The 27,641-nt window shown below is 36.0% G+C and overlaps 1 protein-coding gene across 2 annotated transcripts in view; it reads right to left on the bottom strand.

Moving 5' to 3' along the window:
• The window catches only part of LOC150095801 (uncharacterized), a 186,126-nt gene that overhangs the window by 107,004 nt on the left and 51,481 nt on the right, over positions 1 to 27,641 (bottom strand). For both annotated transcript variants that reach the window (XM_090410306.1, XM_090410307.1), the window contains exon 4: positions 18,744 to 18,876. In XM_090410306.1, coding sequence (XP_090266432.1) covers positions 18,744 to 18,876 — 133 coding nt within the window. The remainder of the gene's footprint in view (positions 1 to 18,743; positions 18,877 to 27,641) is intronic.

Genomic DNA, 27,641 nt, shown 5'->3' with positions numbered 1-27,641 from the left:
TTGGTGAGAGTGACCATAAGGTCATGACTTGGGAGGTGGCTAAAGGAGTCGAATTTACAATTAAGACAGGGTACATGTGGAATTACCGGGCTGGTAAGTATGACAAGCTTAGGTGTGTGCTTGGCTCAATGCCATGGCATGTAAAACTGCAAGGGCTGGATGTTGATAGTGCATGGGAGGTGGTTAAGAACTGTTTGCAGGAGGCAATGGTTGACTGTATACCAAGAGTCCGAATAATAAATCAAGTAGGGGTTAAATGGATGAATAACACTATTAAGCTTGAGCTGCAAAAAAAGAAACAATTGTGGAGGGAATTTAAGGAGAAGGGTGACCATCAGGTGCAGGAACAGTATAAAGCTCATGCTAGGATGGTAACAAGGGTGGTAAGAAACGCAAAAGCAGATTACGAGAGGAAATTGGCCATGCAGGCTAAAGAGAATCCCAAACAGTTTTTTCAATATGTTGCAAGTAAAAGGAAAAATGCTCATGGTAGACTGATCTTAAAAAATGCTGAGGGTAGGGAGATAACCGAATCAGTCGATGTTGTGGAATTACTGAGCGAGCACTTTGCAAGAGTATATCATCCAGGTGGTGACTTTGCAGAAATGGAAGAACCAACAGCTTATACTGGAATTGTGATGAATGAAGTAGAGATAACTAGTCTATTACAGAACCTCAATGTCAATACATCTGTGGGATTGGATGGTATACCAGCTCGTGTCGTACGTGAAGTGGTCAAAGAATTGTCAGTGCCCTTGACCATTTTGTTTAATTTGAGCCTCAGGACTGGGTCAGTCCCAAGGGGGTGGAAAGAGGGGAAAATAGTTCCACTGCACAAAGGTGGTTCCAAGGCTGCTGTTGAAAATTACCGGCCAATCAGCATAACAGGAATCATTATCAAGGTCTTAGAGAAAATAGTCAAGAGGAAAATACAAGATTGGATAGAAAAAAACGGGATACTGTATCGGGGACAGAATGGTTTTGTGAAGGGTAGGTCATGCCTCAGTAACTTGCTCACGTATTATAACACAGTGACGGCTGAACTGGATAAGGGTAATGGGTTTACAGTGATTCTACTGGACCTTGCCAAGGCCTTTGACAGGATACCACATGGAATTCTAATCAGTAAATTGCAGCATATGGGAATGGACATAGGGTTGGTGAGATGGATAGGAGGGTGGTTGAAGGAGAGATATCAGAAAGTGGTTTACTCAGGAGTAGAGTCCACAAGACAGCCTGTGACTAGTGGTGTGCCACAAGGATCTGTTCTTGGACCACTGCTGTTTAATTTGTTCATAAATGATATAGGAAAGGATCTGAGAGGAACAGTTCATTTGTTTGCGGATGATGCGAAGTTGGGTAGGGCAATAGTGAATGCAGATGACGTCAAAATTTTGCAGGATGATTTGGATAGATTGGAGGTCTGGGCTAGGGAGAATGGACGTCAATTTAATGTGGCAAAATGTAAGGTTATGCATTTTGGGGTGAAAAGATTGAAGGTAGTTTACTGCATTGGTGGAACCATGCTCCAGGAAATTGATGAGGCACGAGATTTAGGAGTGTTTGGTGGATAAGGAATTGAAATTTAGGGGACATGTTGCAAGAGTGGCCAAATCAGCTGATCAAATCACTTGGTTGCTGAAGAATACGTTGACAAGCAGAGACAAGCAGGTTATTGTTCCTCTGTATCGAGCCTTGATAAGACCCCATCTAGACTACTGTGCTCAGATTTGGTCACCTAGGTTTCTTCTTGATGGGGAGGAGGTGGAGAGGATCCAGAGGCGAGTGACCAAGATGATAGCAGGTCTGTGGAATGAACCGTATGAGAACAGGTTGAGGATTTGTGGGTTGCAAAAATTGGTTGATAGGCGGAGGAGGGGAGATATGATTGAGACATTCAAATTACTGAAGGGTTTCTATAAAATTAATTCAGAAGATATTTTTGAGAACAGGGCTGGTTGTGGGAGGACTAGGGGACATCCATGGAAACTGGGCAAAAGTGTGGTTAGTAAAGGTGTTAGAGCTCGGTTCTTTACTTTTAGAGTAGTGAATGAGTGGAATGCGCTCCCTGAGTCTGTGGTGGATGCTATGACAGTGAATGAGTTTAAGGCGAGGTATGATAGATACTGTATGAATGTCGAATAGTTGTGATGAATATGATTGGGCCTCCCTCGATGAGTCTAATGACTCCCTGGAGTTGCCCGTAATAATAGTAATAAAGAACCCAAGAATTATCAACCTACACTACTAATAATATACAGCCACGTATACAATTGCATTAACCATAAAAGATACCTCTGTTCCCAAATCACACCATTAACACGTGCTAAATACTTTGGTTTATAGATTGACAGCCACCTTAAATGAGTTAAACGTATGGACTATCCTCATAACAAATTATGCACTTTTTGCCATTCAGTTCTTTTGCCATTTTTAGAACTTCTTTAAAATTTCTATCTGATCGATACTCTTGTAAGAATATTTTTAACTTTTCGATAGATTCTAAAGCAAGTGTAATATTCATATTTTTGTCTTCAAGCATTTTACTCACAGGGTTTATTCTGTTAAGTAAATCATGCCAAGTTATAAGAGAGCAAATAAATTTGTAGTTCTTTATTTTAGCACATAATGTTTGTGCTCCATGCTGAATTTCTTTATTAAAATTTTCATTATTTAAAATTTCAAAAATTGCATCATAAATTTCTCCTAACTGATATTGTAGAGGGCGGACTGCATTAATTTTACTTTCCCATCACGTTTCTGATGGCTGTTTCAATGTTAGTTTTTTACGAACTTTAAAAGGATTGCCCAATGTTTGTAAGAAAATGAAAAGAAATTTTATATTTCTCGAATAATTGCAAAGAAACTAATTGTATCTGCATTCACTTTGACTGCATCGTCAATGATTAAATTTAGAGTATGAGCAGCACATGGCACGTAAAAAGCTCGAGGATTTTTGTTCAAAAGGAAATTTTTGAGCCCATATTATTTTTACCTTTCACATTTGCCCCATTTTCATACCCTTGACCTCACATGTCTTCAATGGGAATGTTCCATTTTTCCAGTTGTTCCATTATTGTTGCACATAAACCACGTCGGTTCGAATCTGATATATCTGCAAAACCTAAAACATTTTCCCTGATCTTGACAATTCCATTGTCACAGGAAACAAAGCAAAGAATAATGGTCATTTGTTCTGTTTTACTTGCATCAGGTGTGCAGTCTAAAATTATGGAATAATATTTAGATTTTAGAATTGATAATAAAATTGTATCCCTGATTGCATTACTTAAAGTTTCCAATATTTCATTTTGACTGTCTTTACTCAAATAGTGTACCCTATTGTATTCGTTGTAGGCCCTTTCAACATGAGTTTCCATAATGGGATCAAACATAGCAAACAGTTCGACTAATTTTAAAAAATTGCCATTGCTCCTTTCATGTAATTTATGAGATGATCCGCTAAAAGCTAAATTTCGACTACTAAGGAATTTTATATCGTCCAATGTTTCTTTTTCATTTCATACATGCTTTGAGTCTGGAAACCAATAGTAGTTTTGTTTTTTTTAAATTTTTATCAAGTTCCTTCCATTTAAAGTAATTTTTCATGCGAGTTAAACTAGTCTCATGTCTATGTAAAGTTGTACTTACAGTTCTCCAATCGTTATAACCTTCTATAAGACTCAGTAGGTGATTCAGTTGATTTAGTATGTGCGACAAGTTTGTAACAAAAGCAAAAAACAGAATTTAAAGTTTCAGAATAAATGAGCCATGTTCTTGGCACGAGCTCCCATTTTCCATTTTTCTATTATAATACATGTCGCCAAATTTACGACCATATGTATCTCTGGGATATATTATATTTTTCTTTTGAACAGGCCCCATTTCAATAAAAACAGCTTGTAATTTTTCATCAATATTTCCCCATTCACCTGGATCTTCTAAATTTACAGAGACTAGCAATGTGTTAGTTTCGTGGTCAACTACAACTAAATCTTTTTGTAGTTTACTAAATCCTAACTATTTTTCACTTAAATCATGTTCAATTATCTTGTTTAATAGTTGCCATAGTACTTTCATGCAAACTGGATGATGTGCATAGTTCTTCAACTCTGATATCTGATGTATCGAGTTGGTTACAATCTGCATCAGAATATTTTAATATTTTAACAAATTTATTAAGAGCCCCAGTTTGTTTCTTAATATCTGCTTCTTTCACAGCATGACGCTTACGATTTTGTGCACCGAATAACTTTTTTTTTTAATTTTTGATTCCATTTCTATTTTATACCCACAAGAAATTATTACACAACACGACACAGAGACGAAATAAGTCGGCACTGCGCTACTGTCAGTAGCCTACTGAGATGCATACCATATGACTGGTTAACCAGCAACAAATGTTTTGTACGAAAATTTGTTTCTGCGCATAAAAATCATTCATCATTTCATTTTAGATAGGTTGCAGTAGACACAACATTCTGCAGGCAAGCATTTCGCCTGCCCTAGCTGCAAATTGTAAACAGCCGGCTGAGTTGTAAATGTGAATTGTAAAGAGGCGGCAATATACATTTTTTTTAAAATTTTTATTCGGTGTATGCGACGTTATTTATTTTAATATTGATCATTCTAAGAATTTTTTGTTTTTATGATAAAAATTTTGTTTCTTAAAAATTAACTCATGAACTGCTCCCTGGCGGCAGCGCCCGCATGCCCACTTCCACCGGCCCTGTCGAAAATTATTCCTTCCATATACACCCAATTCTCCATTTACATGGTAGATTGGTTCCAGAAAAACATGTGTAAAAAAGAATACAGTGCACATATTAAAAAATAGAAGAATGGTTCCAAATGTGAAAACCTGATATGAACAATAAGTTATTTTCAAACAAAATATGCAAAAATCATTGAATAAAACTCCATTTAATTTTAATGGATTTTTTTATTTTAAATACTTATTTTAAGTATATTCATATGTATCTTTCTTAAAGAAAATAGTGTGTCACTAATAAAACAGAAATTCAAAAAGGCTCAAATACACCTTGCATATGATTATTAAATTTTATTCACCATCCTTTGACAGTAGCCACATTCTTTTGTGTGAGACGAATTAAATCACTTTGGGATTTAATAGGTTGGAGATTTTGATACAGAATGTTAGCCTACTAATTTCACCATGTAAACTGGAGTTCGTCTGGGCAAGATAACTCTATACAAAACAGCTTAAAGAAAAAAGATAAGCTTAAATTACAACTAATACATAACCGAAGGATGAAAAATATCAAATTCATATGAACCATTACACCAAAGCATGGAGTGTGTATGTTAGCAGTTGGTCAGTCATTGTTTAGCAGGTGCGTCCTATAATTGGGTGTGAAGTTGAACTCTAATGTGCTGAGTGATCTTTTGAGTGATTTCCAGATGTTCACCAAGGATCACCCATTGGTTTCTGTTTAGGCTACTTCTTGAACGGATCACTACTGCAGGTCCTTTTATTGAGCAGGAGGTGTAGTCATCTTCTATGTACGGCTTAGTACTTTTATCCCATTCAATATTGTGCTTGTGTTGGAAAAATGGAAAGCTAAACCAGCATTGTCTTCTCTGTTGTTGTTTATGTCTCCGATATGTTCCTTTTTTTTTTTTTTAATTTCTAAACTTCTAGAAGTTTGTCCTATGTAATTCAATCTGCAAAAACACAGGATGTTTGAAGAAATCAATCCTGTTTTTTGGTGACCGTAACATATTCCAAACAGTCTTTATTGGTTTGAAAGCAACTCAGATGTCATAAGGTCTTAGCAGATTGGCAATTCTTTGTGAAACTGTGCCAGCAAAAGGAATGGAAACAGAAGTCCTCTAATGAGTTTCTTGGATTTGCTGTTGGGAGGGGATGGAGAAAAGAATACTTTTTATTAATATAATTAACGGCTATTTTAGCCTGTTTTTGTTTAGGAGTGTCCCTTATATTTAATACATTGGCTAACATAACTCAAAAGGGGGTATATATATATATATATATAATTTAGGACATTACGGGCGAGTGTAGAAGGCAATTATGGCAGAATAAAAAATGTTGAAAAATTATGTACATACCTTGATTTTGGTTGAAAGATGCCTTCTAAATCCAAGCTCTTGTGGAAGGGGGGGGGGGGGGAAGAGAGGGAAAGAACATGGGGATGTACTTGGGACACGGGAAATAAGTTTGGGAACCCGGGTTTCTATTAATAATATATATATAAATATATATATATATTATTTTGTTGTGGGGAGAGGGGGAAAAGAAGGGGAAGGGTATCCTTATGTGGAAACTGGGGCAAGGGTTTACAGGGTGTGGACCGTTTCGGTCATCGTCTGGCCATCGTCGGAACTTTGTGGGAATGACTGTAGGGCTTTGTCAAGGCTGCAAGATGTGTCTGCCAAATTTGGGCATTTGTTGTCGCTAAATGGCCGGAGGCGTGGCTTAATTTGTAAGTTTTGGATCGTCCAACATTCGGAAATTAGGTAGGGATGGTGGACGTTGATAGAATTACCATCACATTTTATGGCAATAGTTTCGGATATTCTAAGCATCGTTTCGTTTTCTTGTTTGTCGATGATTATGGCTTTGTCAATTTGGGGAATGTGTTTTAGTTCAAAGGCGTGAGCTGCAAGTTCAGTCTTCCCTGCATTCTGTGGTTTGTTTTTCTTTTTGATGTTGCGATGTTTTTTCGTGTTCAGATATTCTGGAATGGGAATATTGCAATCCCTGAAGTGTTCTTGTAGTCTAGTCCATAATGACCTAATTGTAGAGCCCGTGTAGGTGACGTCACAGTCTTTTTGACAAGGGAATTTGTAGACTACGTTGTGGTGTTCGAAAAATTCTTTATGAGTGAGAGATTTAGAAGTTTTTATAAGAGATCCTAATTTATGGTTTGTGGTGAATACTAGCTTATAGTTCGTGTTTTTGAAAATGTATTTGTAAGCCTTGTATGTGTTTTGGATGTATGGCAATTTGATGACCATGCGTGTCGGGAAGTCTGCTTTTGTTGTATTATTGTTAAGACGGCATTTCGCCGTAAAGCTCGCGTAATTTATTAGATGCGTGGGGTAGTTTCGATTTTTGAAAACCTGTGTTAAATACTTGAGTTCAGTGTTAAGAAAATTGCTGTTGGTGGAGAATTTGTAAGCATTGATAAATTGTGATAGGATGACAAATTTTTTAACGGAATATGGGTGGTATGAATTGAAATGGAGGTGGTTTCCGACATGTGTGGGCTTGTGAAATATCTTCGTGGCAATTCTGTTATGGCTTCTGATTAATGTAAGATTTAAGAAATTGATGGATTTGTTCTGTTCTGTTTCCATGGTGAATTGTAGTCTGGTGCTAAAATCGTTGAGGGATGTTTGTAAGGCGGAGATATGTGAGGGTTTGCCAATGCATAGAATATCGTCTACGTATCTGCCATAGAAGGTGATGCCGGGGGGGGAGTAGAAGTGATTCAATGTGCGCTAGGAATAACTCCGCTAATTGTCCACTGATGTTTTGGCCCATTGGGAGACCGAAAATTTGAACATATAAGGAGTTGTTGAATTTAAAGTTGGCAGATATTGTGAGTTTAATCAAACTAATGATGTCATTTGGTGTTAATTTTGTGCGTGTGTGTAGGGTGTGGTCCTCGGAGAGTAGTGTGTGTACGATGTCTAAAGTTTTGGGAACATCCACGTTGGTGTATAATGAAGTTGCATCTAGTGAGGAGAGGATTTCATCCTGGGATGGAGTAGTGTTGCTTAATTTCCAGAATAGGTCTTCTGTATTTTTGATCATACAGATAGACGTTGTTAGCAGTGGTTTGATGAGTTGGGTAACAAATTTGGATAAAGGAGCTGTGGTGGTGTTCTTGTAGGAGACTATGGGTCGTATCGGATAACCGTCTTTGTGGGTTTTGATGTTCCCGAACATATAGGGGGTGTGAGTAGTGCGGGGGGTTGTGTGTCTCATTGTGGTTTCATCTATTTTGTTTTGACTTTTTAAGGCGTGTAAGGTGCTGTTTATCTGTTTTATGAGGTCGAGGGTAGGATCATTGTGGATTATTTGGTAGGTGTGTTGGTTGTTTAAGACGGCCATTATTTTGTTGTGGTAATCCGTTTTATCGATGATGACAACGGTGTCACCTTTGTCAGCTTTTGTGATCATGATATCGGGGTTATTTTTTAAAGATAAAAGGGCACTTTGTAAGTTGGGAGTGATGTTGGACTTTACTATTATTTTGCTATTTATAATGTTGTTTATCTTTTGGAATATTGTGTCTCTGTTTGGGTCATTTTCACATTTCGCTTGGATTTCGATGATGATGTCTTTTTTCGGTACGAATTTAGGGGATATCGCGAAGTTTAGACCATTGTTTAGGATGATGATCTCGTCCGGTGTGAGAACGTGGTGTGATAGGTTTTTGATGGAGTTGTCAAGTGTGGGTCGTGAGGTGGAGGTGTCAGAAAGCTAGGGAACAGTATGTGTAGTGTATTTAGTGCCTGTTAAAGCATACCATTTTTTTGTGTGTCGAGCTTCAGTTAACATCACGTAGTCGATGTGTGTTTGATGCGATTTTCTTAACACTGAACTCAAGTATTTAACACAGGTTTTCAAAAATCGAAACTACCCCACGCATCTAATAAATGACACGAACTTTACGGCAAAATGCCGTCTTAACAATAATACAACAAAAGCAGACTTCCCGACACGCGTGGTCATCAAATTGCAATACATCCAAAACACATACAAGGCTTACAAATACATTTTCAAAAACACGAACTATAAGCTAGTATTCACCACAAACCATAAATTAGGAACTCTCCTAAAACCTACTAAATCTCTCACTCATAAAGAATTTTTCGAACACCACAACATAGTCTACAAATTCCCTTGTCAAAAAGACTGTGACGTCACCTACACGGGCTCTACAATTAGGTCGTTATGGACTAGACTACAAGAGCACTTCAGGGATTGCAATATTCCCATTCCAGAATATCTGAACACGAAAAAACATCGCAACATCAAAAAGAAAAACAAACCACAGAATACAGGGAAGACTGAAATTGCAGCTCACGCCCTTGAACTAAAACACATTCCCCAAATTGACAAAGCCATAATCATTGACAAACAAGAAAACGAAACGATGCTTAGAATATCCGAAACTATTGCCATAAAATGTGATGGTAATTCTATCAACGTCCACCATCCCTACCTAATTTCCGAATGTTGGACAATCCAAAACTTACAAATTAAGCCACGCCTCCAGCCATTTAGCGACAACAAATGCCCAAATTTGGCAGACACATCTTGCAGCCTTGACATAGCCATACAGTCATTCCCACAAAGTTCCGACGATGGCCAGACGATGACCAAAACGGTCCACACCCCGTAAACCCTTGCCCCAGTTTCCACATAAGGATACCCTTCCCCTTCTTTTCCCCCTCTCCCCACAACAAAATAATATATATATATATATATTTATATATATATTATTAATAGAAACCCGGGTTCCCAAACTTATTTCCCGTGTCCCAAGTACATCCCCATGTTCTTTCCCTCTCTTCCCCCCCCCTTCCACAAGAGCTTGGATTTAGAAGGCATCTTTCAACCAAAATCAAGGTATGTACATAATTTTTCAACATTTTTTATTCTGCCATAATTGCCTTCTACACTCGCCCATAATGTCCTAAATTATATATATATATATACCCCCTTTTGAGTTATGTTAGCCAATGTATTAAATATAAGGGACACTCCTAAACAAAAACAGGCTAAAATAGCCGTTAATTATATTAATAGTGTTTTAGAGGAGTAGCATGGGAATTTCCCAGAAATTATACTTAACTTTTTATTAATTTTTTTGGGTAACTACCACTTCTTCTTTTCAGCAATATTCTGTCCACTCCTGGACCAAGGTCTCTTCCAGTTCTTTCCACCTTTCTCTGTTCTTGCAATGGTTGACCAATTTTCCCCAACAAAATTTGACAAGTCATCACTCCACCTTCTTTTTAGGATGTCATCAGCCTCATTTCCCTTCTTTAGGAATCCAGTTGGTTAGTATGGTGGTCCATCGCTCATCTTCTCTTCTGGATGGATGTCCGGCCCATTTCCATTTTAGTCGCTTGTGGTGAAGAGTGTTGTCAGTGATGCAAGTCTGGCTTCTTATGCAGGTGTTTCGCTTCTTATCTTTTAATGTGATGCCTAGCATCAACCTCTCCATTTTTCTTTGAGTTGTTAATTTATATTGCCAGTGTTTTTGTTAGAGACCAAGTTTCACAACCATATGAGGTGACTGGAAGTATATATGGTATTTAACCAGTATATTACCAGTGCATATACTGGTTAAATGTCTAATTTAACCAGTATATGCACTGGTTAAATGTCTTCCTTTTTAAACAGAGTGGGCATCATTGTTTTGAAAAATGCTTTTCAATTTTCTGAATGCACTCCAGGCAAGTTGAACTCTCCTATTTATTTCCTTTTGGAGTCCACAGTTTAGATCAATGAGATGACCTAAGTATGTATATGAAGAGACTCTTTCCAAGAAATTGTTTTCTATTATTATGTGTTTTGGTGTTACAAAATTATTAAACATGATTTTAGTTTTTTCTCTGTTTATTTTTAGACCAACTTTTCTGCTTTCATGATATAGGTCTCCTGGAGTGTTTGCAAAAATTATGATATCATCTGCATATCTTAGGTGTATAAGTTTCTGTTATTAATTTTTATACGAAGGTTTGTCCAGTTTATTATTAAGTAGCGTGTAAAGTTGGATTGTTGCTGTTGCAGTAAAGTATATTGCCTGGAGGAGGTCCATATATTCTCCAGGAACTCCCTGACTCTGTAGTGCTTTGATTATTACATTCGTTTTGATGGAATCAAATGCTTTTTCATAATCAATGAAGGCTAAACAGAGAGGCAATTGATTTTCTTCTGCTTTTTCTATTATTGGTTTTACTGCATGAATATGATCAATTGTATTAAAGCCTTTACAGAATCCTGCTTGTTCTACTGGTTGATTTGAGTTTAGAAGGGGTGTTAACCTGTTTGTTATGACTTGTGTGAGAATTTTGTACAGATTAGAGAGAATACTAATTGGTGTATAGTTCTTTGCTTCTTTAATAACTTTAGTTTAATCCTTTATCCAAGTGTAAGCAAACAAAGTTTGCACCTGAAAATATCTTCAGGACTGAGGCAACTCGTAGTAAAGATGGACCAAGCTCTCATCACTCCTTGTCTCAGTATCTCCCATAATGCAAAGCACATCTCCTTGCAGATATGTATAATGTTATGTATTAAGCGAAGAGCCACTACTGAGACCGGTTTCGACCTTTATTCAGGTCTCGTCAGTGTGAGACTGACTTAGAAGTGGTGATACTGAGGCAGAAGCAATGGAGTGGTCATATTAACCTATATGAGTTGCCAAAAGGTGTACCAGCTTATTATTAAATTACTCTGAGTTGTCTCAGTTCTGAAGATATTTTCAGGCACAAACTCTGTTTGCTTACACTTGGATAAAGGATTAAACTAAATTTATTATACTCTAACCAAGTGCAAAAAAACTTCCAACATCTTTCTTCAAATCCAAAGTAATTTAATAATAAGGTGGTACACCTTATGGAAACTCGTATAGATAAATATAAACTCTCCATTGCTTCTGCCTCAGTATCACCATTTCTAGGTCTGGTTCCCACTGACGAGCCCTCAATAAAGGTCAAAACCAGTCTGGGTAGTGGCCCTTCCCTTAATGCATAGCATTATACATGTCTGCAAGAAGATGTGCTTTGCATTATGGGAGATACCGAGACAAGAGTGATGAGAGCTTGGTCCACCTTTACTACGAGTTGTCTCAGTCCTGAAGATATTTTCAGGAGCAAACTTTGTTTGCTTACAATTGGATAAAGGATTAAACTAAATTTATTATAGTCTAACCATCATCATCAAATTCCTGACATGTACCCTCAAGGGGTGTACAGGATATGATAATACTACATGAAAAATTTACATCATTACTAACTTCCTATCTACAATTTTCCTCCAAATCAGTCTGTTACTTGTCAAGACTCCAACATTATCAGATATTATATTTCTATCGTCTAAGGCAGCGCTCTTCCCAAACTGTGGGCCGCGGTCCCCTTGGGGGCCATAGGTTTTGTTGAGGGGGCCGTGAAATAATGAAAACAAATTTAAAATGTTTTAAGACTAAGTAGATTTTTTTTTATTTTAAAAGAATTGTATTTAACTTTTATTATTTATTATTTCTTTTTTATTATTTTTTATATTTTAACGGAAAAATTCACACATTGGTGTCGGTTCACAAAATTTGCTTCCTGCGTATTTCGGCGCTTAATGAATATTAGTAAATATCGCTTATTCATATGTTTCATTTCAAAGCAGTGGTTAATTATATTTACTTCGAATGCTCTCCAGGGAAGCTCCAAATCTTCCTGTCCCTTTCATCATGCGTTCGTAATCAGGGACTGTTGATATTGACTTTATATACATATCAAAACTCGTTTTATATTATCACTGTAAACCGAGCTAGTTTTCTGTTACCAATAAAAGTTTCGCATATACTTCACACATGAAAAAAGCTTAAACAAGTTCATGTGGGGAGATAGTAACTCAGTTGCAGTGGTAAACAACACGCCCTCTCTAACAGCCACTATACTGCAGAGGCAATAAAAACAAGTACTTTTATTATGCCAGAAATAAAAACACACTAATTAATGAATCAGAAACTATGCTGTATAGACTGAAACAAAACCATATGCTGCAGAGGCAAACACAGTATCTAAAAACTATTGCTATTAATTAGATGTGTGTGAGTTCAATTTCCCAAGGCAGCAATAAAATTCAACCAAACATATTAAAATTCACAAAAGTGTTAAAACTAAGTAATATATATATAATGAATGTTATGGCAGTTTCACATATGGAATTCGGTTGAAGAGAGTTAGCATTTCAACTCAATTGTCAGCTATGCTTTTATCTTTCGGTTGCACGATCTTTTGTTAATACCGCACAAATCATATGCACATTTTAATAACCTGCCTTTGCTGTCTGTTTTGCGTTAGGCTTAATTACTGTAAAGGGAGAAAAGTCACAAAAGAGAAAAATGTTCCTGGTCCGGGGATTCCCTTATGTGCCAGTATCGGTAAGTGGTGATATTATTTGATCTATTCTACGTTAAAAAATTTAACCCTGAGATGGATAAGTGGCTGATAAAAAATAAAAAAAAATTCCCGCAAACAATCAGAAGAAGCAGAAACAGACTCAAAAAAAAGGACAGTATTTCATATTTTACCAGAACAGCCCGCATCGTCTTCAGAACCAAACGGTAAGAGGCAAAAAATGTAATATATGCATTTGATTTTTGCAATATTCGCTGTGTATGTTTTGTACTGAATATAAATACAATAAATATTATAATAATATATCTCTCTATTACAATTTTTTTGAGGGGGGGGGGGGGAAATATTTTAAATTTTTCAAAGGGGGCCCTGACATCCAGAAGTTTGGGAAGCACTGGTCTAAGGCACTTTGTACCGTATCAATCTAACTATATCTTGGTCTTCCTCTGGGTCGTTTTCCTGCCAACCTGGCAGAGAACACTTGTTTTGGTAGTCTTTCCTCACCCATTCTGTTTAAGTGACCATACCACCTGAGATTAGCTCTGCTAACGCATTCCTGGATGCTGACAATGTCAAGTTCTTTCCTAATATCCTCGTTTTTAAAAATAGATATTGCCATTGATGCCATCTGTTCACACCTGTAATCTTTCTCAGGACTCTCATATCTGTCAAGTGTCAAGTCTCTAGTCAAGTGTTTTATTTCTGACCCAGCTCTCAGATCCATAGGTTAAAACTGGTTTGAACACTGTCTTGTATACAGCTAATTTAGTGTTCCGACTAATTTTTCTTTTATTCCATGTGAATTTTATTCGATTGACTGCCTACCATACCATACCAGCTTTGTTGATTCTGTTCTATTTCCATATTTAATTTACCATCTTCAATAAAAAACACAGTTGATATTTTCAACAATTCTACCTATTTTCATTCTTTTTAATGCTGACCTTCATACCATATCTATTACAACAGTTATTCAATTTAGTCAAGGAATCTTGCAAACTTGTAGCAGATTTATTTAGAAGTATAACATCAATCTGCATAAAGCAAACAACTGACATTAACATCTCCAATTCTGATATCATGTTTAATACCACTTTCCTTCATAATGTGATCCATATAGATAATGAATAACAGAGGGGATAATGTACATTCTTGTCTCACACCAGATTTAACATTAAACCGTCTTCTTGTACTTCCTTCAATTCTAACTGCTGACTTACAACTCAAATAAAGACTAAGTATTGCTTGATATAATGCCCCATTGATACCATATAACTGTAGTGTATTGAATAGCTTCTCTCTTGGCACCTTGTCATATGCTTTTTCCAGATCGACAAAACTTAAATACAGATCTTTGTTATATTCCCATGCTTTCTCAACTATTTGTCGTAAAGTGAAGATCTAATCCTGACAGCCTCTATTTGGCTTGAATCCAGCTTGTTCTTCACCAAGCTTTTCTTCCACAATTCTTCTCAACCGTTTCTCAAGTATACTTGCATAGATCTTGCCAGGAACACTCAGTAGGGAAATACCTCTGTAATTCTCACATTCAGTTTTATTTCCATTTTTATATATAGGTATTATTAGAGCTCTACTCCAATCATCGGGAATCATCAATAAGAATTAATGTTTCCCATATTTTGGTAAGTTTAATTCAAGTTTAGAAGTTTCAGTCTTTCACTTCTAAACTTGCATTATGCAATGGTTTTTCAATTTTTTTCCAAGTGCTGTTTTCACTCTACTAAGCCTCTAACATTACCACTCTTTCCCACACTACCTCATTCTCACTTCCTTGTAGATTAATTCCAACTAGCAATAAATTCTTCTGTAACTCCTCTCTTCAATAATTCTTTCTATTGTTGTCTCTCCCTGCCAAACACACCAAAAAACACCTGTCCTATGTGAACATCTTTCACTACAGACAATATTATACCACTTTCCAACCTTTCACTGCCATTATTCATCTTCAACTCCTCTTTCGTTTATATTTATTAAATACACGAGAGATAAAAGACATTTTTGACATTTCTCTGGAAGCACTGACGGTTACAATTGTTGGGAAATACATTACAAGGAAGGCTGTTCCAAAGGAGAAAGAGAGATAGATGGAATAAATGAGGAGGCAGGGGGTAGCAGGAGTTCATGTGTCTGCAGCTGTAACTTAAAAGGGTGTTGGGCAGCTGCTGCTCTTGTTTTCACAGGTCCAACAGAAAGTTGAAAATGATGTTTACCAATTCCCATGGAAGTACCTGTAGAAGAGAGACAAAGCTGAAAGTTTATCTGTGAGATAGAGGTTGAAGTGAGTCTGTAAGGGAAGGATAATCTATAAGCCAAATTGCTTTCTTCTGAATAGGATCAAGAATTTTTAGGGTTTTAGGTTTTATATATATATATATATATATATATATATATATATATACACACACACACACTATGTTTGAGATATATATATATATATATATATATATATATATATATATATTTATAAAAATAAATTTAACTGACTAGAACCCGAGAAAGTATAACAAAAACCTTTAATACATCACGACTAGTTTCATCGGTGCTCCGACTTCTTCAGGTGAGAAATAAAAAACATAAGATATAAAAATAACACGGTAAAAAACATGGACTTTCCAGCTTAATAAAAAGCAGAATAGTAACAGTCATATTTGAATAGGTGACCGCGTGCTACCGTTGGCATAAGTTGAATGTGTGCGACAGCTAATTTTAGAGCGCCAGTACTGGATTACTGCGCTATGGGAATCAGGCAAATTGTAGCTTAGATTGTTGTTCAAATGTGAAGGGTCCAGAACTATTTCTTTTGATTCGATAATTCTTCTTTCGAATTCATCCTTGCATATGTATAAATTAGTAGTGCGTTCCCAGTCAACTTGATGTGGCTGTTCTTCAAGGTTAGAGTTTGCCGAGAAGAGGACATGACTGGAAAGGGCACTTGCTCGTGCTCTACTGTAAGAGATGTCACATCTATGTTCCTCAAGACGAAGTGAAACAGATTTATCTGTCTGGCCAAAATATTTTTTATTTCTCACCTGAAGAAGTCGGAGCACCGATGAAACTAGTCGTGATGTATTAAAGGTTTTTGTTATACTTTCTCGGGTTCTAGTCAGTTAAATTTATTTTTATAAATGTATACATCCCGAGTAAATCCTAATTTCAATAATATATATATATATATATATATATATCTCAAACATGTGAACAGTATTCTAAGGATGGATGGATTTGGGATTTGCAGTAGGTTAATAGCTGGATAGATGTAAAATAGCATCTTGGAAAAAAAAATGCCTAGTATTTTAGAGGCTACGGAAGCTAGTGATGTGATGCATTTATGCTAGGAGAAACTGGAGGCAAATGTCAGTCCGAGGGGGAGGGGGATCTGATTCTGGTGGCACTGAAGATGACCAGGATTTCCTTGTCTCACATGGATGATATGGAGATCAGTGTTTAAGGTATTGGTTGCAGATGATCTCGATACTTGGTATGTCTGAGAACTACATGGTTTGTCAAAGGAGTAGGATAGATGGATGGCGTGTGCTGTTGATAGGATTAGCAGTGACAGAGTAAGTTATTTATGCATAGATATGCATAAATATATGCAATATATTTATATTGCATATATTTATGCAATATAAATATATTGGCTATTTCAATTATAGTGTGTCAGATAGACTGAAATGACAGATACTTAGCAAGTCAGTTTGCTAAGTAGGCATCGATGCTAAACACAATCAAAAGCCTCAAAACATGTCAAGGGTGACAACACGTTTCTCCAAACCTTACCATAGCATGCATCCAGTGGTGAGTAATGTAGGTTAAGAGATCAGCCATGAATCTAGATTAGCCTTCAGGTGGCAGCTGATTAACTCGTGGAACTCTAGATAGTGGAAAAGGAGATTGCTGATAACCCTCTGCATTATTTTTGAGAGGATTGCCGTGTCCAAACACCAACTTATCAATAGTTGGGCTTTTATCTCCCTTTTTTTTTTCTTTTTTTAGTAATAGGTTAGATATATGCTTGTTTTCATGTGTTGTGAAAAAGTGCCAGCTAAGTATAGCAGAGATAATAGAGGACAAGTATTTGCTCAGGAGCAAAAAGTTTGAATACAATTGGAAAGATGCCATCCAAACCAGAAGACTTTTTAGTGTCCTAGTTGTTTAGTATTTCTCTCATATCTTTTTCGCTGTAAACTGCCAGACACATATTGTGCTCACTTACTGGTATGGCAGGAGGCAATTTGCCTTCTTCATCTATGCAAAAGTTGTAGAAATGAGTTATGTCAGGAGATGCTTCATCTTTGGTGCTATAATAATAATAGCCCTCTGGATGTGTGAGTGAGAGAGCCAAGGAATACAGCATGCCTTCTGGTTCCGTGCAATGACCATCAGAAGCATACATGAGCAGAAGTTGCATCTGATGGCCTTTACAACGGATAAGAAGGCATGCTAGCTTCCATTTGAATAGGAAGTAAGCTTTCTGCTAGTAGTTCTTTAAGACACTGGATTTGCTCATGTTTGTTATGTTTACTGTGTGTTTAGGCATAGAGTATGAAGGTGGGGGGGTTCTGGTTGCTTACTATCTATGGTAAATTGAGTTTTTTTCTTCAACCAGAAATTTGTAAATGGACTGCAATTTTGGGTAAAATGGGGAATGAAAGCCTTCATGCGGTGAGGATAAGTTGTGTGAGTTTCAGTGCAGGCATCTAGGTCAGAAGAATGAGAATAGTAGTTCTGGAGGTCATCCCACTTGGCACCTTTGTAGAACCCAAGAGCAAAAGATCAGGAGCAGTTGGAGGAAGGATGTTCTGTGTAACTTCTTGAGCATGTCACCCATACAGAGCAACCAGTCTCCTTGCCATAATGTGGCCTCGATAGTGCCTCCTACATACTGCTACTACTACTCAGATTCCCAACTGAGTGGGAAACCTCCTGATCTATTACTGATAGGTTTGTGCCCATGAACTATCTGATGACTGGCCTGTGGTACCACTGTTTTACTGAAATACCTTCAAGATGGAAGAGGTTTTGAGTCTCTAAGCATGTTTGGTATGCCCCTGAAGGGTATCAAACTCACATTGCATGAAGAAAGGGAGGGCAGAAACCATAACCGCTGCTCCTCTGAATCAACCACCATTCAGGCCTCCTATAAGCAGGGTAATGGTGGTGTTTTACCAGGTAATGTGTCTTCTACCGCCTAGTTGGCACATTTCCTCCAACTAAGAAGGTATTCTTTTGGAGAAGGAATACTCTTTTGCTAGAGCCCTTTTGTGAAAATAGGCCACACCACAAGAAGACAGGATTCACTTGACAGAGAGAGGCCACATATTGCACATTTTTGCCCATTAATGGCCCCACTGCCACCTTCCTTCTTACTCTTTCAATCCAGTCTCTTTTCCAAATGCTCTGCACCTACCTTAATTCCTTTCGCAACCTCACTAATAATCCTTCATTTTTACACCTTTCATTTCCATTCTTCCATCTCTCTCTACCATCCATTCTTATATAGTACTTCTGCTGTATTTTTTTCAAAAGTTTTCACACCATAATATGAAAGTGAATTGTTAAGCATTAAAAATACACATTACCTCTTGTTTCAACAAAACTGTTATTTGTTGATTCATTGATTTTAAGAACTTCTAATGGTGCAATCACATCAACAGTCCAGTTCAAACTGGCTCTTTTAAATTCATTGTGATAAAGTCGTTGAGCTAACTGAGGCTGAAAAAGGAATAGTTTAACATTAATAATTTCATAGTCAGTTACATTAATTTAACTTTAGAAAGTTCAACAACGTAATACGCTAACTGGCAACTGCTAATTTGATACAAGATTTTTAACGACCAAGTTAAAATTACTCAAGTAAGCAATAGCATAAATAAGTAAGATATTAACTAATCATTGAAATGCTAGGTTCCACTGGATATGCAAGAAAAGAAAGAATATGAATAATCATGTTGTGTTTGGGACAACTGACAATCCATCAGACAAAATCAAGTGAAAGTGACACCTTTCAAATTGTAGTATCTCATTAATTAATGGTCACAGAAGATTGTTCCCATCACTATATTTTGATGAGTATGTAGAATTTTTGACCAAAAAAACAAATTTGAATGTGCCGTGTGAGTGGAAAACCATCAGTGATTCTTTGGTTTGCCGATCAAGTGTTGATCAATTTTATTAACTGAACCAACTAGTTTCGCCACACTTATCTGTTGGCATCTTCAGAGCTTACATAGAGGTTTAAACAATCTCACAATTATGCGTAACTGCAAACTGACAAGAATAACTGTAAAAAACTGACTAGAATAATTACAAATAAAATAGTATCGAACGTGAGTGAAACACGTATCGCGTGTACAAGATCAGCTAGCTGTTGCTGAGGAACTTTCTGTAGTTTGTATTAAAGTTCATTTCTTCCGTTTTCAAGGTTCTGATTAGGGTTTTCCATATCTCTAGGAGTATTAGGCCTTGATTTCTGTTGAGGTTGACAGTAGAACGGGCGACTGTGGCTGCCTCTTTGAAAATTCTTGAATGGTAATCTTCCTCTATGTAAGGGGAACAGCTTTTGTCCCACTCGATGACATGGTTAGTTGTAGAGAAATGAGACGACAGGCCAGAAATGTCCTGTCTGTTGTTTTTGACATAGCCAATGTGCTCCTTTTTCCTGATTTCGAGGCTTCTCGAAGTCTGTATGATGTAACTAGAGCCACATGAGCATGGAATATTATAAACTCCAGCATATTTGTAGAAAGGATGGTTGTCTTTTGGAGATCTTAGTAGTTTACTAATAGATTCTATTGGTTTGAATGTTACTCTTATTTTATGTTGTTTGATGAGATTGGCGAGCTTGTTGGAGATGCCACTTACAAACGGAATTGCAATCGTTTTTATATATTGAATATCTTCTTGTTCTCTTTGTGGTGGTTCAGAGAAAAGGATTTTATTGACTAGTCTTCTTGAATATCCGTTCAAGTACAAATTGTTGGAAATAAATTTTAACTCATCTTGAAGGGTCTTGTTGTCCGTTGTGATGCGAATCGCTCTTTTCTTTAACATGTGTACAATGCTGAGTTTATGTGAGATGTGGTGGGAGGAGTTGAAATGTAGGTAGTGACCTGTATTGGTCGGTTTTCTGTACACCGATAGATTTATACTGCCGTCAATTTGTTTTTTGATTAAGATGTCTAAAAACGGTAATTGTTTTTCTCTTTCAAGTTCCAGAGTGAATTTAATAGAATGATGGAAGGCATTGATCTTTTTTAGAAAATCATATGTCATCTTTGTTATTGTTCCATACGATGAAGATATCGTCCACATATCTAAACCAAATTTTAGGTTTAGGAAAAATTTGCGATAAGATTTTGTTTTCTAAGTCTTCCATAAAGAGGTCAGCACATGAAGGTGAGAGTGGACTCCCCATTGCCAAGCCTGTTAATTGTTGATAGATCTTATTTTTCCAAGAAAAGTAATTGGAGTTTAGGCAGTGAGCAAATAATGAGGTTATATCTTGTGGGAACAAGGTACTTAAGATGTCAATGACCTCTACTACAGGAACGTTTGTAAAGAGAGAGATGACATCTAAGCTGGCTAGAAGATCATTATCCGATATCTTGATGTTTTTTAACTTTTCCACAAAATGTCCGGAGTTTTTAATGTAACTCTCTGAGTTGTGGATGTGTTGCTGTAAGAGTTTCGAGAGATGTTTTGACAATAAGTAGGTAGGAGAGTTGATTGCATCAACGATTGGGCGTAAAGGAATACCATCTTTGTGCACTTTTGGCACACCATAGAGTCTCGGAGTTAAAGGATGCATCGATTTTAGTTTTTTAATCAAGTCTGTTGGCCAGTTGGATATATTGCGTAGTAATTCATTGGTATCATTGTGATTTTTTAATGTTGGATCTTTTGTTAAAAGATGGTATACAGACAAGTCAGATAGTAGATGGTTGACTTTGTCCTCATAGTCCTTTGAGTTCAGTATTACAGTACTGTTTCCTTTATCTGCTTTAAGTATTATGATGTCTTTGTTGTTTTTTAAATTACGAATAGTTCTTCTATCTAATGAGAAGTTTTGTTTTGTCGAATATGCAGAGGAAAGTACTATACAACTTTTTAGTCTTAGATCATTTGCTGTGTGAGGCGGTAATAATGAGATTCCTTTTTCTAGACTACAGATGAAATCTACCTTAGGAATCTGTTGAGGAGCTATTGCATAGTTGAAACCTTTTTTGAGAATATCGATTTCAGGTTTCTTTAAGATGTGGTTTGAGAATTTAATAATAACTTGGTTGTCTGGTAGAGAAGGTTTAGACTCATTGTGGGTGGTATAAAGGTGGTTAAATTTTTCAATCTGGGTCTGTCTGCTTTTGTTAAAAGCTTTGGTGAAACTGGTATTAATCATTTTATCTAAGACTTGCCAAATTTCCTCATCTAAAGAGCTGGAGAGATCCATGAACAGTTCATAACATTGTGAGTCAATTTGACTAAACACAAATCTTGTGTGATGTAACCTTTCACGAATGAGTAACATCGATGTCTTCAAATAAATATTTTTAGCTTGTCTAGTATTGAAACGAGGTTTAAGATGCAAAAACTTAGGAATTATACAGTTATCTCGGCAACGTTTTAAAAAAGTGAGATGGTTTAGTAACCTTGCCTTTTTACATTTTAGGATTTCAAAATGGCATACCTTGATTTTCGTATCACCATTGACTCTATTCATCATGAAGGTTATTTTCTTTATCATAAATTAGTAAATAATAATATTTTTTGGTTTGCCGATCAAGTGTTGATCAATTTTATTAACTGAACCAACTAGTTTCGCCACTTATGTAAGCCCTGAAGATGTGTGGCGATAAGTGTGGCGAAACCAGTTGGTTCAGTTAATAAAATTGATCAACACTTGATCGGCAAACAAAAAAATATTATTATTTACTAATTTATGATCAAGAAAATAACCTTCATCATCAGTGATTCTTTAATGTTGCAGGTAGTTGTCAATCCTTTCTGAGGTGCACTGTGCTAATAGATATCTATTAGAAGGGTGCACTTCATTTCCATTTTTTTTTTTTTGTGGGAATCATCACCAAACTTTAACCTCTGAGTTGAAAATATGATGACAATTCCCAGAGAACAGCCAGCACACCATCAGGCTGCTGGCTTTGTGTATATTGAAAATTTATTTTTTTTTTTTGCACCCTCTCATTCTTTAATTTGTTAGTTTGTAAACATATTAACTTTAAAAATACACAGCCCATTTGATTCATTATATTTTTTGTTCCTGATTCTATGGTTCTATTCATATCTTCTTTCGGTTATTGGATATATGACACATATTTCTATACTCACATATTTGTTCTTCATCCTCAACATTTTTTCAAATTTTATATTTTGGTCTCAATTAAGTCTGACACCAAATACCACGTCATCACCTCCTTCAAAAAAATACATACTTAGGTACATCTTTTTCTTAATAGTCTTAATATAAAAATATAAAAAAACTAATTAGAACAACCTAATTTTAGCCTTAGGTTGAAATACATGAACAGTTTCATTAGCATAAAAGCTTTGTTATTGTTTTGTTCAGTGAAATCATTATTTTGAACTTGAGATTAATTAGAAATATTTGTGATATAATTTGGTTTTGCTTAGCTTATAGCAAAACTGTTACTGTTAAGACCTAATAGGCACGAATGACAATTAGTAGTATTTATGTTGCTTGATTTCTCCTTTAATTCAAGTTTCCCTTAGCTCAAAATCTTGTGCAGCAGGCCTACTGTGCAACCATAGATGTGAGACCCCCACCCCCTCGACACCTGTACATGGCAAAAGAAAGCGAATCCATTCCAATAATAGGACAATCAATGCATTTCTTGGGATGAGTGTTTATTATTATATGTCAGAAAATTAGCTTTTTCTTTTATAAAAATTCTAGTTTTTAAAGTGGTAACTATTTTGTTTGTACAACAGTTGGAAAATTTTACATATAAAGCACATGATTTCACGTGATGGTGAAGAATTCATACATTGCCTTATTTCTTTCTCCCCTTCAACATGAATTGACTCTTCTTGGCAATCTGCCAGCAATGGCTCTCGCTATCCCCCACCCTCTCTCTCTCTCTCTCTCTCTCACACACACACACACACACACACACACACACACACACACACACACACACACACACACACACACACACACAATAAAAGGGATTTTTTAGCTTCAGCTGAACAAGATGAGACTATCTAAGATAGTCTCATCGTCAGATGAATTAGGAAGGTGAATACAATGCTGGATTTTTTTTTTCTTGGATAAACATGGATTTTTCATTCTGCAAACAAACAGGCCTGAACATAATCAAATAATTACATTAAAGAATATAACAGGTATGCTGTTGGTAACCTGAATGGACAGTGTTAGCAGTAGTCTAATAGTCTGTACCAAAGGCTGCCTAGATGGAATCTGATGTCAAACCCAGAGCATTGAATTTAATTATCATTTAAGAGTATTAAAATTAACCTATATTATATGCATGGATATCATATCCATACCATTATTGCTTTTCTCTTAAATCATTAAATCCCATCAGATCTTTAAATAGATATGATAGGATTAAGTCTCTCCATTTTATGGAAAATTGTTATTCTTCACATAGCACACTCTAGTTATTTTTTATTTATTTATTTTATTCAACACATATAAAACATGTTAGAACTTTAGAACAGTTTGGACCATGTTAACTATTATTTTTAATGCTATTAAATACTAATAAAATATCAATAAAATTAAAACTTTTAATAATTTCAGCTAGCAAAACTCAATAACTTCCTTTTTCATTCAAAAAATAAACTTTTTTCCTTCTGGTTTCACTTTTGACAACACTGAAACCTCTTAGGCAAAATGTAATTTCACTTCTTGGTATTACTCTAGTCTCAGTGCTTTCTTGAAATGGGCATACTACAAATGTTTCATCTTTAGAGAAAAACTAATATAACAAAAGACATATTAGTTTTCTTTGGTAAAAATTTTCAGCTAGTATCAAGGTCATCTTTGCCACAGTCCAAGCTCCTCTGAAGTGCTAATATTTTTATATGTGTTTAATAAAACAAATAAATAAATAAAAACTGTAAAGAATGATTTCCTTTAAGGGAAGTAAATTACCTAACAGATCTATTCAGATTAGGACAATGTACCAAGGTTCACAGCCTTCTCCATGCAACTGCTCAATTAGAAAATGGACTTTTATGTAGAACTTTAGCCTTTTAGAAGAAATAATCCTATGTTTGAGAGAAAGAGTGGGATGACAAGTTCAGCAACTCCATGTTGTTCAGGCTCATGGAATTTAATTCTGTCAAATTCACTGTTCCCTCATAGTGTGTACAGTCAATTTAACAGATGCCAGGATGGGCCAAAGAGGGGAAAGCATATCCTCTGCAGAACCCAGAAAGGGGCAATTTCAATTGGGTAAAAGGTCCACTCTAAAACTCATGGACAGGAGCAATTTGGATACGCCTTGACATGTCGTATGTTGACATACTGTAATTGACAATTTCTTGAGACACTGGCAACAAAGAAACTCCATAACTATTAAAAACCACTGACAAATGATTCAGTGAAGTCATTACAAGGAGGGTTAATAATGCTTCAGTCGAGTACAGGGAGTAAGTCCAATGAATAAAGGTTTTAATGGTAACAGATTTTTGACAAAGATGGTGTTAATTACACAATATGGATATGAAGTCCAGTGTTGGGTTTTCTTTCTAAAGACAAAAACACTGAAGGCTCCCCTCTAGGTGATGAAAAATAAACAGCTTTAGGAAAGGAAATATGTTGATCATTTTCAATTTCTAGAGTAAACTGTATACAAGAATGAAGAGCACTAATCTTTGTAAGAAGGTCCTGAAGTTCAGATAAGGAACCTTCCATACTCAAAGATATCATATCCATACCATTATTGCTTTTCTCTTAAATCATTAAATCCCATCAGATCTTTAAATAGATATGATAGGATTAAGTCTCTCCATTTTATGGAAAATTGTTATTCTTCACATAACACACTCTAGTTATTTTTTATTTATTTATTTTATTCAACACATATAAAACATGTTAGAACTTTAGAACAGTTTGGACCATGTTAACTATTATTTTTTTTTATATTCAATTATTGATTCCAATATTTTGACAAAGTTAAATTGTCATCATAGAGTAAACCATATAATAGTACTGATACATTCACACAAGCACCACATTAGTAAGAAAGAATGAGAAAATAGAAACAGAGGGAGACCTACAGTTATAAATAGAACCACCCTATTGTGCTTGATTGTGTTCCTGGTCATTATGCTGATTGCCTATGAATGAGGTTTTCCCAGATGAGAAGTAGCTGAATGCAACCATATTTGTTGAGATTGGAGAAATCTGTCAGGGCTGAAACAGATTCCAGGAAAAGTCTCTTGCTTGATTTGATTAACACTTGTCCAGATGCTCTTGTGGTGGAATCAGATGTAGCCTCAGAGCTCCGAGATCCTGATGCTGGCTAAAGTAGGAAAGGCTGCTGCTGCTATAGGGTACTCGGTAGATCCCAGTTAAACATAGGGCTTATAGGTGATCTTTAGGAAAGTAAATAAGGCATTCTAATTGTGTGGTTTGAAGGTGTCACAAGATTGTATTTTTTAAGGATCTTAGCCACCGTTTCAAAAATGCCATTGATATATGAGATGTGATGGATTTGCTGTAGTTGATGTTTAGAAAGGGTGGAAGGGGATGAGTATAGTTAATATTTTTGTAGCTATTGATTAAAAAGATATATTGTGGGTGAATTCATATTGCTTTTTTTGGGGGGGGGAGGTGAATGATGCAACTGTTGGTTGATGTATTTATCTATGTGTGGGTGGGTTTTCTATAGACAGTAAATGCCAAGGATCAACCTGGTTGTCATGGAATCAGGGTATTTAAGAAAGGCAGACTACTGTTGCTTTCTATTTCTATGGTGAACTGAATCCTTGGTACTGACTGTTCAATTGTAAAAAAAAAGGTGTTTAGGGCATCTGAGCCATGTGGTCAAATAGTGAATATATTATTTTGTCTCAATCTTGCTTACTGATGTAGTGATTGTGTGCAAGTATCTATATGATTCTCCCTGATAATGTCCATTTAACTTTGACAAAATCAGAATTAATAACTGGTTATTTAATCTTCTATACTGATATTTCCTGAAACAAAATATGAACAATCAATATTTATGTTTAAACACCAGAATTATGATAATCCACAGAGATTCACCAGCCCATAAGTTTGGTAAGTAAAGGTGAAACTTTTAAGACAACTCAGCAGGCTGGCTCTTCTAAAAGATTGTAGAAATAATAACCTCATTTCCACCTGTGTAAAACTGAAACAACACTTTCAATCAAGCAAAGCATTCTGCATTTATAAGCACACTAGCATCACCCTGCTACAAGAACAAACCGGTGCTAAATGCATTATGTTTGCTGACACCAGTGAAGATATTTGCACATTGCTTATAGTATATGCAAATAGTTTCATTGTGGTGGTGAGGAGCTCACTACCACACTAAATGCAGATCTCTTAGATATCTCCCATTAATGAGCAGATATGGAATTCCATTAAAAAAAAAAAAAAGTCAGCACATTTGAAAGTTTGCCAATCTATTCAAAAACACTCCTAAACCTCAACTACCACCCAAAAGAAGCATAGTGAACTTATCCTTCATCAACTTCAGAATACATGCCATTAATGCCCTGAGCTGAGGCCAGAACTTTGCCAATGCTCCAAAAAATATACTGACCAAGGATTTTTAAATACAGATTGAGTGTAGGATCCACAATCTTCCCACCAATGTGGCTAACAATATCAGGCCAGATGTTACCAATGTTCTAGCAGAGGCAAAACCTCCCAAAATAACCTTTCTAGAAAAGAATTTAAAGCCTTACTTAAACTTAAAAACAACAAGAAAATAGAAAACAATAACAGCAGTAATAATGATCAGAAAAGCATATCAAGGCAATGCATTTGTCATTCTCAATCAATCTGATTACACTCAAAAAATAGCCACCTTACTAAAAGATAGATCAACCTACTACTAAACTTAAACTATAACCCCATTAATACAGTTTGGAACCAAACACAAAATTCTACAAAATGGCACCTTCGGGCCAATGGATATTGCTAACAAGCTAAAACCTTAAAATTACAGGACTCCCTCCTCTCCCACAGATAAATGGGTTGCCAAATATTCATAAAGAAGATGTATCCTTATGCCCAACTGTTGATGGCATAAACTCACCCATATAATACCAATAATTTGAGAGAGCTAAAGTGCTCTCTCAAATTATTGGTAACACTCCTTCACACAAAGAACTTTGCTCAGTTTAAGTCCATGACAGAAAACCTCATTATCCACAGCAATGACTTAATGGTCAGTTTTGACATCTCATTATTAATGTTCCACTTAAATAAACCTTTGACC

This window comes from Typopeltis vanoorti, chromosome 20 (genome assembly GCF_054136105.1).
Source record: "Typopeltis vanoorti isolate ZY-2024b chromosome 20, IOZ_Tvanoo_1.0, whole genome shotgun sequence".
In the NCBI taxonomy this organism is placed as follows: Eukaryota; Metazoa; Arthropoda; class Arachnida; order Uropygi; family Thelyphonidae; genus Typopeltis; species Typopeltis vanoorti.
This window is presented reverse-complemented; position numbering and strand designations above follow the sequence as displayed.